This window comes from Lonchura striata, chromosome Z, assembly GCF_050655825.1.
Source record: "Lonchura striata isolate lonStrDom1 chromosome Z, ASM5065582v1, whole genome shotgun sequence".
In the NCBI taxonomy this organism is placed as follows: Eukaryota; Metazoa; Chordata; class Aves; order Passeriformes; family Estrildidae; genus Lonchura; species Lonchura striata.
The window spans coordinates 74,557,187-74,577,500 of record NC_140740.1 but is presented as its reverse complement, the minus strand read 5'-3'; the positions used below and the strand labels follow the sequence as shown (position 1 = coordinate 74,577,500).

The 20,314-nt window shown below is 37.9% G+C and overlaps 1 protein-coding gene across 1 annotated transcript in view; it reads left to right on the top strand.

The window, feature by feature from the left end:
• The window catches only part of TBCA (tubulin folding cofactor A), a 25,877-nt gene extending 12,190 nt beyond the window's left edge, over positions 1–13,687 (top strand). Inside the window, exons 2-4 of the mRNA XM_021531841.4 lie at positions 2,381–2,486; positions 9,805–9,891; positions 12,547–13,687. Of these exons, the coding sequence (XP_021387516.2) occupies positions 2,381–2,486; positions 9,805–9,891; positions 12,547–12,627 (274 nt within the window). The 3' untranslated portion in view covers positions 12,628–13,687. The remainder of the gene's footprint in view (positions 1–2,380; positions 2,487–9,804; positions 9,892–12,546) is intronic.
• Positions 13,688–20,314: the final 6,627 nt, after the last annotated feature.

The window sequence follows — 20,314 nt, the reverse complement described above, 5'->3', positions numbered from 1 at the left end:
AAGAGCACAAACAAAAACCCTATCCAACCCAGAATCTTATTTTCCAGATAGAAAAGGGTTAAAGGAAGAGGAGAGAAAAATATCATGCAGGTATTTTTGTGCAGATGTCTGCTGAAATTTTTAATAGGTGATTAAGTGTTAGTGTATCTCCATTATGAAATTTCACTTTATTTTAAAAATCAATTTGTAAACTTACTTAGTGTCTCCCCAAGCTATATAAGGAGTAGAAATGGCTTCATGACATCTAGAGAAAGGATCTAGTACATGAAATGTCTTCAAATCAGAACTTCTTTAATAACATTAAATATCAGCATCCTAATCTTATGAATGATAAGTGGAGCATTAACTTAGATAAATCTGAGTACTGAACAAAGTCTGGTGGGAAATTTGTCACAGAAAATGTACTCATATTTCATATTTCTTTTGTATCTTTTTTTTAAATCAGAATATTTCTTCTTGTGACATGTACAGCTACTTCAGAAATAGGTCAATAAATACAGATGCAATTCTCAAGTATCCAGATGTGAGAAAGGTAGGCAGAAGTTCAAGTTAGTTTTAAACAAGGTGAGAACATGCAGTCTTGTGTTTGCTGAAAATATGCAAACTTGAGGGAACAGTCAGTTTGAAAGTTAGTGTGCATGGAAGGAGATGTGAATGTGAAAATACAATTAATGACATGTATTGAACCTTTTGTTTTGGCTAAAATTTAAAATAATGTAAAATATTTCATTCAGCAGTATAAGTAGCCTTTAGTTCCAGTGCTGTACACATTTCAATAAGTGAATGACATAAAAACTTTGTTCAGTCATACCTCTCCCTTTGCTCCTCAAGGGACTTTGCTTTTCTTATTCAGAAAAAGTCATGTCTCACGGGTTGATTAAAATTAACTTTTTTGGAACCTAACAGTAGCAAAGCAACTAATACTGGCTGGAATTAAATCAGGTAACCTTGATCAAACAATTAACTCATTCTCTATTAAATCAGTATTTACTGATGTTAATACTGGAACTAGTTCCAGTAGCTGGAATTACAGCCACTCATTTAGTGTCTTTATTGTTAGTAATTAGGTTCCTGTCTTTCTCCAGTTCTACTTCTCAAAGCTGGTACTTGGCTTACTTGTAGAAACTGGCCTAGTCTGTTGACCCAGAGTGTGTGCTCTGCATACAGCTGAAGATGCGTTCTGAGGCTGACAGCCCTTTCTGGTTGTGTGACTCCATGAGGACTGGAGCAAGTTCAGCTGCGTGTTGCTAACAGCCCAACTTAGACTGACTGCTGTATAGCCATGGCTTAGGGCTATTTTAGCAAATAAACTCTTGTAAGAAACAGGGAGAGTTCTAGCTGTTGCATTATCAGTATATTCTCAGTGGATTTTTTTTTTTTTTTTGCCATATAGCTGCAGTGGTGCTTTTGTAGCAGCTTCAGTTCACAGTTTCTTGACACCCCAATAACATTCTGTCCATTTTCAGCGCTCCTAATAGGGCGCTTAACTGTGCCCTAGTAGGGCGCTTACCTATGACAAGTGATTAATTAATTTGCACTGATGCACTAATGTGGTCATGAAGCTCTCTACTATACCTTTATTTATTCTCTTTTCATTGTGTAATGCATTCTTTGTTTCTTGAATCTGATTATGTTCTTTTGGATGTTAAATTATCTTCAAACAATCCTATATAGGTTGATCTTACCCTTGTTTGGGGAAGGATTTTATTTTGCACAATATCAGGTCTGCAGTAGTATCTCAGTATTTGCTCTGCTCCTGAACTAGATGAAGATAAATTGTTCCAGTATTTTTCAGATCCTGAAAGATGCTTTGGTTCATATCTAGTATTGCATAATCTAACATACACCTAATGAATATGTGATAAAGTGGGAGATGCAACAACAAAATTGCAGTAACAAATAATAAAGTTTGATAATGGGATTACAATGTAATAGTTATAGTAGGACATCATATTAGACTAGCTTGATATTTCTCTGATTTTCAAACTTACTCATATTACTCTTCAATCTATGCTTGTTAGCAAAAAGCATCCTGCTCCCAAGTATGGGTCTGTTATTAGGATTAAAACATGGATTACTTTTCCTCTAAAATACAGGAAATAAAGAAAATTGTTGGAATGTAAAATATGGAACTGTTACTTTTGTCTGTGACCCCCAAACCAGCATCAAGATAAGTGGGGAAAATACTCTTTATATTATAGCTAAATTCATAATTTCTAAGATACAGGGTTTGGTTTTTTTCGTGGTTAAAAGCTGTTTTTTATAAAACTGCATACTGTCTTCTAGGCCTGTAACTTTTGAGTGGGGGGCTGTTTTCACTGATGTAACTTTTTACTGTAATAGAATGAGATTAACACAATCACTTGGTTGTTAATTGCAGGCTGGCAAAAGAAAAAATTATGTATGAAAAAGAAGCAAGACAGCAAGAAGAAAAGATTGAAAAAATGAAAGCTGAAGCATGTGATGATTATGGAATTAAGAAGCAGGTAAACTATCCTAGAACTTGTCTTATAAAATCCTTATTTGTTTTCATTTAATCATAGTCATCTTTAGTTAGAGGAATTTCCTGTATGTTTTTCTAGACTCATGTTATATAAATATTAGACTAAAATCCTGACTTAAAAAGCAGCCATGGAAATTTCTTTAACTGTTAAACTACAAGGATTAAGGCTTATATATATCTGTATATGATTACTTATCACTTCATGTCAGGATGAGTGTTACTCATTAACTGTGTGGTGGGAGGCCATCATGATCTCATTCTCAGAAATACAAAGAACCTGTAGTAAATACATGGTCTGAGTGGATGTAGGTAAACCAAGTGTTTGCTGCTAACTGGAAATGATACGGCAAAGTGAGAATGCCCAAGTATTAATATGAAGGGGAAACATTTCATCTCTTGAGTATACCAATATCCTTTTGGTAAAATCACAAACCTCAGAGAAAGAAAACAGTGGCTATGCAGCTGCAGAGCTGCTGGAGTTTGTAGTGAAATAATAGATTAGGAGAGGGTGTGGTGTACTTTGGTCTGCTCAAGAGTATGGTTTACTGTCACTGTTGGGTATGATCACATTTTTCCTTGGAAGGTTTACCACAAGGATGGTGGTTGCAGACAAATGTACGTACCCTTTTGCGAGAAAAAGTGCCACATCTCCTACTCACAAGAGGAATTTGGGTTTGGGAGATGGGGGTTATTCTCTACAGAAGTGTGAAATGTCTGTTTTACTGTGGTCCTCATATTATTTCAACTAACAATGTTACCTTTTGATTATGTTTTTTGTCCAAGTATTTCCCAGATGCTTTCTCTCAGCTTCACAGAAATCAAAACTACAAACTAAAATAATTTTCACTTAATAGTCATAAACATAATCTTCTGAAATCCTGTCTTTATTTTTAAACAGTGGAAGAATAGATTAAACAAAATTCAAATACAAAATTAACAAAAGATAGGAGAAAGCCCTTTTAGAAAAAGTTAAATCAACTTTTTTTGTGAATTCATAGTCCATATATCTATGGGCTGTCTTGCTTTCATTATGCCATGGAAAGGAAATACAAATAAAGAATTTGTATACAAATAAAGATTTGTATATGGAGTGGTCCTGTCTTCTGTCTCACCACACTGAGACTTGGAAGATCTACAAAACAGTAGCCTTTCTGAAGATTGGTGCTAACAAAAATTAATGAGTTCAATTTCTATTTGTAGTGTTGTCCATTCCTCAGATTATTTGACTCTATCATGGTATTTCCACAGTGACCTGCAAGACATCATGAAAGTTGAAAACAGCGATGGCTGTGAGCTTCTGCTGAAATTTTTACATACTACTTGAAGGTCTTTTCAAAGACCAGTGATGAAAGCCTTCACAGAAAACAGTCCCGATTCATTCAGAAATTGCCTGGTCCACTTCGAAAGCAATCAGTTTCTCCAATGAGATTTTCACTTCTTGTTTATTTAGTGCACTTTCAATTCTGGAAGTTAATATTTTAGGTTATTAAAAATTTGGAGACTTCAAAGAAATTTATATGGTTCCAGGAGAGTTTGCTCAGAACAGTATTTTGGATACAGTAAAAACTTTGAGAAAAAATATCTGTAGTTACCCATTTTAAGACTTGCTTCTAGTTAATAATCTCTTAATTTCCATTCTAGGGTGCAAAACTCTTAAAATACTGTTGTAATCTTTATTTTGGTAATAAAAAGTAACATTTGAGGGGGTGGGAACAAATTCAGACTAGTAGAGTAGTTTTAACTATTAGTTTAGCTGAGATATTGGCTAAATCATATATATAATATGTATGTGCGTATTTATATATTTATATACACGCACAAATCAGTCCAGTGTTCACGGAGGGATTCTTAAAAAGCTCAAAAGCAATGCTGTCTCTTGATGTAGTACTGTTTTGATTTAACTTTCTAATTACAACTCAGAACATACAGTTTTACATACAAAAGTGAATATGGAAAATTTTACTTTAAAGTGAAAAATAGCATTCCTACAGCATATGTAGTCTTTAGAGTATGTCTGGTCTGTAATGAGGGATCAGGTCCCTTTGTAGAACAATAGGGTTTGATTCAGTATTTTTCTCCTAACTCCTTATGCATTGGGGCAACTCTTGGTTCCAGTGGACTCAAGTATTCTCTAGTTGAGGCAGACACCATTAGGGATGGTAGGCAGTTGTTACCTGCTAGTCCTAACCTGAACTGTCCAGAAAGACTTGCTTAATGAAGAGCAAGTTCAACACCAGAAAAAAAAAAAAGACTGTTTTCTTGTAATGTTGTTAGATGCTGAAGGTTTCATTGTAGTGTGCAAGAAGACTTTGTTATGGTAATAAATATTAAAATACTTCTGATTTCACACACCAGGTGCAAATTCTGCTTATAGTTTCTCTGGGTAGAAAGAAGTAGTGTAGTTCTAACTTCTTGTGGATCTTGTCTTAATGAAGTCTTAGTTTCTACTCAGTTATAACAATTCTGAACATATGAAGACTTTCCACAGAACTTCATAATACTACTTTAATAGAGAATTTTCAAGCAATTTCACTTGAGTGCAGACTAATGATAGCAACATGTAGCTTTCTGTATTTCTGTGGTCGTTGATGTTCATATATAAATAAAGATAAACATCCTTTCACAGCTCATGCTTTTATTTTGAGACTTGTGAGTGAGGAGGAAAGCAAGGTATCTGTGTTTCCTCTCACAGGGATTGTAAATATACTCCAGTGTTTTTTGTTAACTGGTAACATTTTTACTGATAAGTGAGTGGTAAATTTTCAGTTTTTTAAACATAATTCTACAGTTCCAAGTTACTTCTTGAGTAATGTCATTTCTAGATGAATTAAAAATCCAGTGGATTTAACACTGAATTTAATCTCTGCCTGTCAAAAGTACATAAGAGTATATAAAGTACATCTTGCTCATACACCGATTTTTTCCAGTATTTGTGAAAACTGCAGTATTTCTTTTGCTTTATTGAGTGAAAGAGTGCCTTCTGAAACAACTGAAAAGAAATGCGTTTGCAAACTATTTACTATTTTGGAAAATAATATGAAAGATGGTAATTTGCTACTGATCTTGTTATTGGTGGACTTCTTGCTGAAAGGAAGGTTTTAATGTTCTAGAGCTTTTTACAAGTCTGTTTAGCCTCAAAGAAATATTCTGGTTAATTTAGTTGGCTATTTACATTCTTATCTCTTTCCAGCAAAGTTTCATTCTTCTCACAGATTGAGTAAGATTAGATTAAATTTGCAGTTTTTCAGTCTCCTTATTTGCATAAGTATGTTTTGTGCCCCCTAAGAATAGATTATCTTTGTTTAATAATATAAATTCTAGCTCTAGATGCTTGGTAAAGTGGCAGTAGAAATCCAAGTGAAGACCTAATGCTTCTCTTTATGTATTTTGACAGTATCCTTAACAAAAGCACAGTTTGTTTACTGAAAAGCCATCAACTTGGAATTCTCTGGATCAAGTACAATACAGTATCCCTAACACAGACCTGGTATTAAAGATGCATTCAAACTTTATGGAAGAAACCAAATTATGAAAAAGCATTACTGTGATCCTCCTTTTCCCCTTCTGTTTTCCAAAGAGTGTTTTCCTTCTTGTCTAGTCAGATATAAGTACCTTTTGGATTCCAGACTTTATATCTTTAATGTCTTAAAGTGATCTGCTTTAGAAGAAACAGGATTAGATCCTTCCTGAGAGGAGCTACAAAGAAAACTCATTTGAAATACCCCAAGATATTACATCCTAGAGGGTTTTCTCTTCCTCCCTCAGTTTGCATGCTAGAAGAGGCAGGCAGGTGGTTTGTTGTTCACACATGGCCATTTCTTGAAGCACTCAAGCACTGCAGAAACAAAACAGTGTTTCCTGGTTTTTTATTGCAAAGTCTTTCAGGAGTCTTTTGATCAGTGTATTTGACAACTTGCCTACAGCAAGTGTGCTGTTGTATCCTGTATTTGTGGATAGCTTCTTTTGGGCCTGAAAGCAAGTAGAACTCATAAAACTGTGTTTTGTGCATTTATGGGGTTTTTGGTGTCTAAATTTACCTTAATGCTGCATCTTTGAGTTCTTGCCTTCCCTATGCCCAGGTTCTTGCTACGTTATCTGTGTCATACTACTCTATAGATCCCTACACCACAATCCTGGTCAAGCACATTGATATTACCAAGGCCCATTACCTTGATGCTACTCCTGTTTACTACTGAGATGAGAAGTACTGCAATAGTATGGATTTAAGTTACAAATATGGATTAGTCTACCAGTAGCCTTACATGGTTATTTATTGTGTGCATATGGATATTCTTTGTGTGTGTATGGATATTCTCAGTTCATTCAGAGAGTGCAAAAAGAATGTAAACAATTATTATTTCTCTCTCTGTTCATACTGTTTCTAGATATATTGTGCTATACTGACCTAAGTCTAAGTGCACCAATGCTGTGAGATGTTTTCACTCTGAGACCAATCATATTTCACCTTAGCAATCCTGGTTATAAAAAAGTAATGCTACTTCTTAATAAAGTTCAGTTCAGTTCTCTTCTCACCTTCTGACTTGGAGTCTTCATTATTCCTGTCCTGCCTCAACAGCAATATGTGCTATTAATTTTACTTAGTGGGATTACTAGATTTTGGAACCTTTGGTGTTTGTAATACTTAGAGATTACTTTTTTCTTTTAGGTCCCTGTCCTTCCACCAGATAATGGCTGTAATTAGTCAGTGGATTCTAAGTGTTGTACAGACTTTTTGAGGAAAAGTAGTTCAAACCAGTAGCACTTGTTTTAACAAACAATTATCTGCATGTCTTTTCCTTACCTCTGCCATCTTTGAGTGGATCCATACTGTTAGGATTATCTGTGCAACAGAAAACAGGCAAGTGATTATGTGACCGTATATAAAAGGTAGAGTATATATTAATTTTTTTATATAATTGGTACACACATTACTCATTTACATTTGTCATGGTTTTTAGCCCACCTCTTCTGTTCAGAGCACCACTTTTGTCTTGTGAAACAATATTGCCATTATACCCTCTGACCCAGTAGTATATCAGGGTGTCCTAAGAGCAAGGAGAGCCCTACAGAATTTGTTTGGGGTTTTTCAGGGTGGTTTTTTTTATTGCTTTTAAATTATTTGTTAGTGATATTACATATCTCTAAATCTCTTGGTTAGATGTGGGTCAGTTGGGAAAAAAAAAGCCCAAATCAACATAGTCTGCTTCAGTTTTTTGAAGCTGATGAAACTGATACCTCCCACCCTCATTATTATTACTGCATTTTTAAAAATTGCTAAATTGTCCTTATCTCAGCCCACAGGGTTTACCTTTTCTTCCTGTTATCTTCTCCCCACTAGGCTGGGGGCAGAAGCGAGTAACCTGCTGTCTGGTACTTAGTTGCTGGCTGGGGTTGAATAATAGTCTTTAGCTGGAGCGGGAATTGCTCTGGTCTGGTCAGTGGAATTGGAGTAGCTGTAGTGCACGTCACAGGGATGGGAGTGGCTGCAGTGCCTGGCATTGAAGTTTGGGTGGCTATTGTGCTTGTCACCCTTAGAGTTCCATCTGAAAGTTGGGCAGAATTTTGATAGAACTTGAAGAATAACACTTTTAAAAATCCAGTTACAAAGCTTATATAATTTGAACTTTTGACTTTAATATGTATATTTGTAAAAGTAAATAGCCTTATGTAGGATTATCAGCATTACTTGAAAAGAAATTGGTTCATGGAGAAGTTAAATCACAATGGCTCCACAAAACTCCTGTTGTAGTCTCCAGCTGTTTGCACCTACTGAATATAATTCTAGGATTTATCATCTTTCTGATTTTTATTCATCATTTCACAACTGGCACATATAAATAAAACCTGGGTAACCCTTTAGAAATCAGTCAAATGTTGTTTTGAATAGAATTATTTGGGTAGATTTGCTTATTTCTTAGAGCAGGCAGGACTGTAGCTTACAGATTCAAGATTTACGTGCCTTCCCAGGTTGCTTATCTAGTGGCACATATCAAATAATTTACTAATTTCGTATTACCTGCTTAACAAGCTTTACAACACACAAATGTTTAGTATCTGTGTGGCACAAGGAAGTAATTATTGGATAGTCTCACTCCTTTAGGTATTCTACGACATAAAGCAAAAGGCATCATACCATACAGTTTATGGCACAACTCATTCTATGGCTGTTACATTGACTAATTAAAGTGTAAAATTAGAAACTAGAGCTTTTTCTCTCAAAACCAAATGGCCTAAGTGACACTTAAAAACTTGCTGATAATATCTTGTTACACAAAGCCTTTCTGAATACATAAGTGCATTCTTAGCTACAGCTTAACATCCCTTTTGGTACAGCAGCAATAATACTAGCAGGATGATACAACATAGGAATCACAGAAGGAAAAAAGCCATTTGAAGGGGAGGCTTTCTGTTGCAGGTTATTCTGTACAGAGATGTTTCATATCTAAATATCTAACAGATTTTAATTTCTAAATAGATTTAACATTACTGATCAACTCTGCACATCTTTTCTTCTCAGTCTTTGGTGTTCAGATCCAGAAATGCTCCATGAAATAAATGTTCCCTTTCGTAAAACTGACGTTGTTTTCTTTAGGAGGTGGCAGGATTTTCAGATTCAGTGGGGTGCCAGTTTAGTAATTTTGTTCAAAGTGCATGGTGAGAATAATCTTTCTCCTAAAATGAAGCACAAGGATATGTAATAACTTTTTATGCATGATAAGCATCAAAAATATGAGCCTGCTGGCCTTTGCTTTTTATTTTTCTTTACCTTTGTCTTTCAGTCAGAGCCTCCTGCAGTCTGCACACAATGTGATCAATAACTCAATAACTTTTTTCATGCAGTAATTATCTCTATGGGGTATTATCTGAACATTCTTTTTCTTTATTACCCAAAAGATGCAGGAGATATTTATATAACCAGCTGATCCCCTTTTGGATGAAGCTGCTTCATGACAGCAGGAGAAAGTTTGTTCTAAATAGACTTTTTAACAAATGCTGAAAACCTTACTAAACTGTACTTTTTGGCTAAGGGAAAGATTATTCTAAATACTGTCTTGCATTTAATATTTGATATTCAATTAGGCACAGAGTAAATGGAAATGTGCTGTAAATTAACGGCGTTTTAAGCAATTATGCTAAGTGAATGTCTTTTAAGAAAAGAAGCCTATTCAGAAGATAGGTGCAACTGTTCTGAAGTTACTAGAATGACTACATCGCTGATTTTTCAGAGTGAAAACTTACCCTAAAAGATAATGTTTCTGTCTGGAACATAATCTAATTTCATTGTCTTCTGATTTTCACAGATCGAGATCTTACAAGAGTCACGAATGATGATTCCAGACTGTCAACGCAGACTAGAAGTTGCACATGCAGAGCTTACTCAACTACTAGTGAGTATTGCATCACACCCCAACTGATGAAGAAGTGCTGCAGTTCTTGGATAAACAACTGTAGCAAATAAAAACTGGAATAAAAGAATTTTGTGTAGGTCCCAAGACCAGCATCCTATAAGATGTATTTTGCTTTAGATAGCAGTCTTTGCAGAGTTGGTCTTCAGTCTGTGCAGACTGTGTGTGTTAGAAACTGCCCTTAATGTATGCAGACTGTGAAAATGGACTCGGAACTCCACTGTGCTAGTTCCATCATCAGAAAAATCAGTTTGTCCACTTTAGGTTTTATAGATAGTATAAATGTATAGAATATGCTTGTAGGGAACTGAAATTGTCAAGTACTTTGGTTACTACTCTTTTTATGCTATGGGCAAGTCTAAGGAGTCCTTGCTGAGTATTGCTTAACGTTTTATTAGTGAAGTGAGCAGTACTGCCCTGCTTTGAAGATAAAAATACCTTTAGGAATAAAGGGTATGTTGTACAAATAGATTCACTGAATCTATGCTATGTTTGGAGCTGATAATGCTTATTTTAAAAGCTGCCTTCTCATCAAGATTTCAGCTACACACGATGGTGCACAATAAATGGTATTGTGAGGCTAAAAATATACATCCTAACTGTCCCAGATATAGTGATGGCTAAAATGCAAATACTTTGTTAATGGAAAAGTTAAGGTGTCCTAATCTCAGTTAGTCTGTCTCTACTATTTGCCAAAATAAATGCACAGTACCTGGCAGGATTTAGGGTCTTTTTATCATTCAACTAGTTACTGAACAGTTAGTCTAAATTTCAGTGCCATGCAGAAATGGTGCTATTGATTCATAGCATGCAAACCTAAAAAAAGGAATGGGGACAGTTACTACTGCTGTTACGAATTTGGAAGTTTTCATGTGTTGCTTTCTTGTGCTTAGTTCACCTAATGTACTGTATCCTAGCATGTTTTTCAATTGTCAGTCTACTTTAGAATTTTTCTAAGAGTACTCTTGGTCTAAAGTTTGTTCTTACTCATCCCTTGGTTCTAAATATTCAACACTATCAAATAAAGGTATGCATAGGTTAAATCCACTTGTACATGACAGCCATTATCTGGGACCTTAAGCAGGACAAAAGAATTTTCCTGTACTTTGAGTAACATAGACTGTGTTTCCAAAAATTATGTATTCCTCATTTCATAGAATGGTTTGGGTTGGAATGAACTTTCAAAGATCATCTGTTCCAACTCCCTTGCAATGATCAGAAATATCTTCAACTACATCAGGTTGCTTAGAGCCCCATTCAGCCTGACACTGAGTACATGGATGTGGCACCTACCACCTCTCTCTGGGCAACCTGTCCCAGTTCTTCACCACCCTCACTGTAAAAAACTTCTTTTTATCTAGTCTGAATCTACTCTCTTTTACTTTAAAACCATCACCGCTTGTTCTGTCACAACAGGCCCTATAAAAAAGTTTTCCCAGTCTTTCTTCTAGGCCCCCATTAAGTACTGAAAGGCTGCCATGAGGGCTGCGCAGAGCCTTCTCGTCTCCAGGCTCAACAAACCCAGCTTTCAGCCTGTCCAAAAAGGAAGGTGCTCCAGCCTCTGATTGTCTCTGTGGCCTCCGCTGGACTCCCTCCAACAATTCCATGTCCTTCCTGTGCTGGGACCCCAGAGCTGATGCAGGGTTCCAGGTGGGCTCTCAGCAGAGCAGAGCAGAGGGGCAGAATCCCCTCCCTGGCCCTGCTGCCACCCTGCTCTGGATGCAGCCCAGGACACGTGTGGCTCTCTGGGCTGGGAGTGCCCATGGCTGGGTCATGTCCAGCCTCTCATCCCCAGCACCCCCAAATCCTTCTGGGCAGGGCTGCTGTGATCTGCACATCACAGCCTGTGCTGGTACCAGGGTTGCTTTGACCCAGATGCAGCACCTTGCACAATGGCCTTGTTAAAACACATGAGCTTTTCCATGGGCCCACTTCTCAAGCTTGTCCAGGTTCTTCTGGATGGCATCCCATTTCTCGGGTGCATCAGCTGAGCTACTCAGCTTGGTATTATCTGCACATTTATGGATCTTACTATCTGTGTCATTAATGAAGATACTAAATAACACTAGTCACCCTGCAGAGCCCTAAAGGACACCACTGGTCACTGATCTCCATCTAGACATTGAGTCATTGACCAGTTCTCTGGCTGTGATCATCCAGCCAATTCCTTACCCAGTGAACAGTCCATCCATCAAATCCACCTCTCTCCAGTTTAGAGAAGGATGTTGTGGAGGACCATACAGTCCACAATGATAATTCCCTTTTTACACTCTTTAAGGACTTCACCTGACTGCCACGACATTCCAAAGGTCATGGAGAGGAGCATGGCAAATGCATCAGGCAGTTCCCTTAGGGCTCTGGGAAGCAGCTTGTCAGGTGCCATAGACTTAGGTACATTCAGCTTCCTCAGGTTGTCATGAACCTGATTTTCACTTACAGTAGGAGGGACTTGGCTCTCCCAGCCCCTATTTCGTAGTCTGTCCACTTGAGAGGCATAGGAAGATGCTGCCAGTAAGACAGGAATATTGTTGAGTACCTCAGCCTTCTCCTTATTTGTTGGCGGCTTTTTACCTTTTTAAATTTAATCCCACAACAGTTAATTTTCAGAGTACTCAAAAATGTTGCTTTTGATTACAGGAAAATGAAAAGGAATTGGAAGAAGCTGAAGAGTATAAAGAAGCACGTTCCATACTGGAGTCAGTGAAGCTGGAAGCCTAGCTGTTTTCCAGTTCTCTCTTTATATGCATTAGCACGGGGTCCATTCCACAGTTTCATTTGACTATGGCTTGTTGACTTGCTAAAGTTCCCTTTATGCAAACTGAGCTTTCTCTAACTGCAAGGTGCATCAAATAAAGAATATTCTGAAACATTTGTGTGTTCCATATTTGGGCAAAAGAGATATATTTCCAGTTCACCTCAAATTAAAAAAAGAAAAAGGAGGACAAAGCCCATTTAAAGTAAGTGTAATAATTAATAGAGAGACCTTAAATCTCAACAGTTCAGGCTAAGAAACAAAGTTTGACTATGTGAGGGACCAGTAAATACTTCAGAATGAAATAGCATTATGGAATGATTTGGGTTGGAAAGGTTCCCTCTAGTTCCAACTCTGATATGGGCTTTAGAAGCACCTTATATTTAAAATAATATACTTTAAAGCATAAAGATCTGTACTGAAAGAACAGGTAGACCAAATAACCCTTCCCAGTCACTTACCTTTTTTCTATGGTGCATTTTTTTTGTAGTTTTATCAAGTATATACTCCTTGTTTGAGTCCAAGACACGGGCTGACTCCAGATCTTTCTCAATGTGCATGGCACTGAGTCGAGCCCAATTCATAAAACTTCCATGCCTCAAAATTACTCTACTTTTCAGGAAACAGGATTTAGCAGGTGACTAGTATATTGTGAGTTGCATCTGCTAATAAGAGTTCTGGACTGAATGCTTTTCTTGAAAGCACTTTGGCCTAAGTGACTTTTTTTTTAAGAAAGTTCAAACCCCAGGACATGAAAGAGAGCTAAGGGGAACTAATGGGTAAGGGAACAACACTTAGTCTGCGTGGAAGACCATTAAAACATTATATACAAAAGCTGTGTTTTTTTCAGAGTAGCTTCTCTAAAGCAAATAGTAAGTTCTGTTGATAAACAAGAAAGCTTTTTACATTAGTTTTTCTAGTTTGAAAGTGTTCTGGCATGTTTCTTAAAGGCAACACAAAGCACAGTGTACCTTTTGTGTGGTGCTAAATTGAATATTCAATAAAATTCTTTGTTAATTTGCCTGAGTTTGAGTAAACTGCTGTTTCAGTACTTATTTATGTATCTTAAACACATTTAGAGTAATGCGTACTTCTCCATCACTCTTAAGCACTGCTCTGACAGATCAACACCAAAAGATTGCTGATTGAATTGGTCAGAATGATGTACTTTAGAAGTGACCCCAGACCAGTACCATAGAGGGCTAAGAGGTGAAACCTGCTTTGACAGTACAGTTCTGTAAGAAAACATGCATCTATCTTCTTACCAGCATTGTGTTCTCAGCATGGAAACTTCCAAGTGGACACTGACTGGGTCACAGCACTTATGAATTGCTATTGAGGAAAACAGCTGCCTTTGGATACTCATTTCACCCAGTTTCTTCTACGGACCTTCACTGGGAAAGGTGGCTGGAGTGCACAAAGCGGATCGTGTGTCTCAGCTGAGAGACTGCAGCATGAGAGACTGCAGCCATTGAGTGGAGTATGGTGAATAAATGCTGAGCAGAAAAGGAAGCGTAGGGAGGTGCCAAGTCTGCTGGGTAAAGCAGGGTTTAAAATAAAAATTGCTGTTCTTCAGAAGAATACACACTTCTGGAAAACAAGGCCAAAGGAAAATTATGTGCAGTTGCTGAGTAGCACAAGAAATGGCATGTGAAACAGGTGTGACCTATAGTGGCTGAAGGTAAGTAGGATTGTCATATGGCTTAAGCTGACATTTAGAATGAAAGTCACATGGTCTTTAACTACCACACAAGCTTTAGGAAAAGTTTATTAGTGCGGTAGTTTGTAGGGTGAGCGGTTTTCGTGTCTGCCTAATACATCTGCCATTTCCTAGCTTCCTACTGCTGCATCATGGACCAAGATGATACTCTGCCCTACCACTAACTTTTCTAAAAATTAGCATGTTCCATAGTACAGGAAGTAGCCAGCCTCCCTGATGAAAATCAGGGTATGTTCACACCTGAAAATACTCAGTCTCCAGATGCCTCTAGAACTGTCTAACTTCTTCAAGGACAGCAGCAAGTTTTCAGACTGCCAACATCCTTCAGAAGAAGGAAAGAGCTAACTCTATGCAAGTATTTTGGATGAAATCCACAAACAGCCACAGAGCTGTTCTATTTTCCTACAACAACATCCTGTTTTGGCAACCCACCTTCTCCATCTCTGGTGAAACCTTTCAAAGGAGCTGCAGTCACTTGTGGTATGAGGGGTAGGGGAGGGATTTCAAGTCCTTGGTCTAACTCAAGAGGTTCAGATCAAGGAAGATGCTCAATAACTGAACCATACTTACTCCTAATAGACTGGGGTTTTCAGAATTGCCACATTTGTATGACAGGTGGCTGCACAGCTTCTGAAGACTGGGTAGTCACCAAGAATTTCTAAAATTGGATGTTCTGATCACCCCAAAAGGTACAGTTGTCTTCAACAGACCTATATGACAAAAGAAGTAGAATAGCAAGTGTGTGCATTTAATATGTGGGTGATACAAGGGTGTTCAGTATCTTCAAGGACAATATTGGAAATCAAAAGGTTTCTGACAAACGGGAAAAATTAATATACTTTTTTTAGTAAGGACATATTTAAATAAGAAAACAAAGCAAACTTACACGTGGCAGCAGCAATTTTCTACTGCACCAACATAGGAAAAAGTAAACACTGCACACCATTTCTGAGAGATATAGAAGTATTTTAGTGTATTACATTCAAAAAATTAGTTTAGCTCATAAGACATGGGCAATAAGCTTTACACTCCCCTTCTTATTAGAAAGGCTTTATCTAGAAGCATTATTGCAGCTGGAAGTTGCAACTAAAAGGGATGACAAATAAGGATTCAGAGGAAAACAGTAAGAACTACTAAAAAGACTGAAAAATAATCTGCAAAAGAAGGAACAAATTCAGACATGTTAGCCTGGAAAATACTGAGGGTAGCAGTGGTAATAATCTTCAAGCATAAACAGAGTTATAGAAGAAAACAAATTTTTCTTGGCAGACAGAGTAAGATGCAATGAGCTTTGAGTTACAGTGAGCGGAAAAAAATATTGGACAGGTTCCTTTCTTAGAAAACAGCTAAGATTGGAACAGACCACCCATGGAGGCTGTTGGAGTTAACCTCCTAGAGGTCTTCTCATGACCACGCAGCTCAGTCACTCAAGATACAGGGACCATTGATCCTGCCTCATATTTACAAATTAGGGAAGAGCATCAAAAACTGGATGAGCATTCATCCTTTCTCAACACTTACCTCCTCACTCAAAAATACAATAGATTTGTTACACAGCTGAAATTAACACCTTTGAATAGAGCACGGAGGAGATCCCCACAGTTCCCTCAAAGGAGACAATTCAGTGATATCTACCTGATATCTACGCAGGGGACTCAAAGAAGGTGAAAATGGTCTTCCTAAATGAAAGAACCAGGTGAACTAATTTTTTCTGACTTTTCACTTCCTATTCATGTTTCTGAACACTCATCAAACACACACAATATCAAAAATACTTTAGGTTCCCACTTGTCATTTTATTTTATGTGTTAATTTGTGCACAAATCAGCTCATTCAGGGCAAAGATAGGAAGCAAGTTTGAAGTATAGCTGAAATCAGAGGATGGAATTTGCAAAGTAAGAGGTGAACTGTGGGGCCTGCTGGAAACAGCTGCAAGGGAAGTAGCAAATTTAGTTCAAAGTCTCACTGTTCACACAGATGCAGAGTGGGACTACAAGCTGAGGGAAGGGAGAAGAAAATGTTTTGTCTATGGCCTAGCCATCTTAACAACCCTTCTCCCATCTGATCTCTCAAGGAACCCACTTCTAAGGACACTGGACAGAAAATACGAAGGAGGACCACTTATGGGTTCTCTTCCATGTGCCATCTTGGCTATGCTCTGTTACCACATGTAACAGGGCTCACAATAAATCCAGCTATGGGCTTAGGACTTCAAAGGTGATGGCAAAAGGGATGTGTACTTGCCACTGTCCCCAGTTTTCTGAATACAAATTCAATCACAGTGAAAAAGTCAGCTCTTGAACTGTGCAGTCTGCTTGCTAGCACATCTCAGAAGCCAGCATTTCAGTGCAAACATCACCACTCTAGAACCACTCAACATTAACATTGCCTTTAAAAGAAAGAAGAAAAACTTCTACAACAGTTTTGTTTTCTTACTGTTCTGAAGTTACTGTAGATGTTGCATTAGATGGAAGGAAACCCAGTAACCCGCAGAAAGAGCCTCAGTTAATGAGGTTAACAGAGGCTGAATAGGTTGAAATTGGAAAAATAAGCACATTATTTATGTATCAATTACTACTTGCTCTCCATTTCAACAGAAGAAAATAAAATTTTCTCATCTTTCCTAACAATCCAGAGGCCTCCTTCTGCCCCTGCATAATTAGCAGTAAATTTCACCACAGCTCTCCATAAGCAATCAAAAAGGCTACCTAATTAAAAAAGTAATTAGTTTACACAGATAGATATGAGTGGGTAGATTAGTTGATGAAAATAAAATTAAATTCCTCTGGATGCTTTTAGTGACTCAGCTTTCTGCTCTATTACAGCTTCTACGTTTCTAAAGGAGCAGGTTAAAAATGAGTAAAAAATACTTCATTTGTAAATGAACAGAGTATCTTTCAAAACCAATTTATCATATTTGGTTTGTCTTCTGTTTTCAACAAAGAAGATAAACTTCACATTTTATGAAACATAAGAATCAGTGCCTCCATAAAAGGACTAATGAGTTATGTTTAATTTTCTCAGGTCACTTACACAATACCTAGGCACCAAACGGAACCAATGCTGCATCTGTAAAAGGAAGGTTTGAACAATAACGCCCAGAACACTGCAGGATTTGTAAGAAGCCAGAACAGCTCCTGATACCAGACCTGACTAAGGGGTCTTTTACCCAGTCATCCTGCCATCAACAGAAGTCAGAGAAAACTTGTTGAGCAGGACTGCAGTTTTGCTGAGGGTAAACATACACCCTCCACACTCCTGCCATTTTCCCAAATGAAGGAAACTCCATTGCATTTTGTGGTGGCCGCAGGGAGCTGTACTTTCACACTTGAGTGGGGGGTTATTTTGGCCTGGGGCCCAGGGTCCCTCTGACTCTGGCTGCCAGCTGCCATAGGTGTCCCGGATAGCACTGGGCTGATAAGCACAACCTGTCCAGGTCCTTCAGGCAAGCTCCCAGCCACGGGCAATCTTGGCAAGCAGCTCAGCTCTTAAGTGAGATCAGCTCTTTAGTTAGATCAGCTCTTTGGTGAATTCAGCTCTCCAGTGATTTCAGCTCTTTGCTTGCTGGGTGCCTCGCAGACGCATAGGAAGAGAGAGGATAAGGCTGTATGAGGTTCCACAGCAGTGTCTCTATTGGCAGCTCCTGTGAAGGGTCTCAGTGACAGCTCTTCTGCCAAACTGGGCAGAAATGGGGGTTTATATAGGGTACAGGCGTGTTGGAAATTGTCCAATGGCCAGGGTCAAGGCGAATATGACCTATGGTCTTACAAAGAGATAACGAGGATCCGAAGGTGGAAGAGGGGCTACTCTGGTCCAGTCATCATGACTAAGCCTTTCTTATCTTAGGCAAGTGACCACCAGGGAGGTCTTGCAGGACCTCTGACTGCTACAGGGGAACACAAAACCAGTAGCCAAAACTCAATGGAAGACAAGTATAACAAATAAAATAGTAATCCTTGATGATGACTAAGAAGCTTTGTCAGAGAAACCAGTGAGTTACGAAGCTTTCTTCCTCGAAGGCTTTATCATGGCTAGCTAGTGCCTACTGATGGGCCTCACATCCATGAATGCATCAAAATTGCAGTAAGAAACAAGGGAGTACATGGGAGGAGACTGCCTTTTTAACAGTATGGGGGGAAAATGTGATTAACTAAACATTGGCTGTTAAGCAAATTAAACAGCTGCAAACCTAGGTTTTATCCTTTTAAATTAAGAAAGTTATAACTGAAACTACAACACAGATATAAAAATACACAACTACTGTATACTGAACTTTTTGAACCATTTGTTTTTTAATGTGCCATTAATAAACTCTCATTTTGTTTGCCTTTGCTATTTTTGGAGTGCTACCTACCAATTCAAGGAATTTTGAGTCAACTGGCAATTTCTGGCTATGGACTCATGAGAATCCACTCGGAAGACATCTGAAATGTATCCTCAGACACAGTAGATGGAGCCAGTGGAGAGGAAAGAAAAGCTTTTGAAGTGATGAAAATTAAGTAATTTTCACACCAAAGCTAACAAACCTCAGATTACTTAGTCAAACCAGTTTTAAATTTGTAATTATCAACAATGTCTATACACTGTTCACCAGCCTACACAAAGTGAGCTGGTGAACCTTGTCCATTTCTGAGTATCACTGACAGACCTAAAAAGGCATCATATTAGGTCTTCACTGCCAGGGTGAGAGGGCAGTGAAGGCTCCTTCAAAGGAGCCTAGATCTGAGCTGACTTGGAAACTACTTTTCTTTCATTAATTTTACCATTAAGAGGAGTGCTGCCAGAGCAACATCACAACTTCACAGAAATGAGGATCAAGGTAAGAATGGTGACATTTTTTCAACACTGGACATTCTGTGGATAAACAAGATTCCAGTCCCTTCTGCACCAAACATAGCACCTTTCAGAAAGGCTCTAATTAACTTTTAATAAAAAACTAAATTGGAACTAGACCAATACTCTATTTAGACATCCAAATACCAAACTTTACTCAAAAATTACATCATCAGATGCCTGTGATTAAAAGGACTTCACAGCTGGCTTAATGTCAAAGAGATACGCTACTCTTCACATAGAGTTCCTTCAGAAACAGAGAATTCAATTCCCAGTTTACATCTCCTTCATGAAGCTCAAACAGGAAAATGTAGGGAATGTTCTGCAGGTCTGCAGGCAAAAGGAAAACCCACACTGTGCAGATGCTTGACTAGCCAGACAGACAAACTGTACTTTGTGTTAGATTACTAGGCAAAGCAGTAGACCACTATTACCAGGACAGGTTACCAATAGCACCACAGTTTCATTTTATTATTCAGAAAATGAATTTTTCCCTCCAACCCTTACTTCACTTTTCCACACACACAAAAAAATAAATTAAAAAACACCCCCACAAAAACCTAAGTGTTTCAAGTTTGTTCTCCCAGTGGTGATGTCATGATTATTTCATTTTAGTACTTCTGTCCTTTGGTATAAGTGAACAAACGACACTGAAGTGTAAGCTGAACTTTAAGTTTACACACAAGCTTCAGAACTTTTTGACAGTTTTAAGCAAGGAAGATAATCAATCATCTCAGGATTATAGAGTATAATACAGGTATTTAGTACTGTTAACTAAGCAGAAGCAATTAACTCCCTTACAAGAAAAAAATCACACATTGCAAGATTAACACATGAAAGGTACTTAAAATCTCCACCTGTTTTTAAAAGTCTTCTGCACTAGAGCCCAGGTTGTAAATGATGGTAAATCTGATTAAGTGCCTAGATAGACAGGAGAGGGCACAATGAAGAGGAACGAGCTGAAGTGTCTATTGCCTGGTAGTTAGTCTAACTCTGGATTCTCAGACTTGGACTACAGGCTGAAGATTAACCCAAATGCACACCTCAAGCCAAAGAGAATCACTATGCCTTCTGAAACCCAAAGCTGTTCAGAACCACAT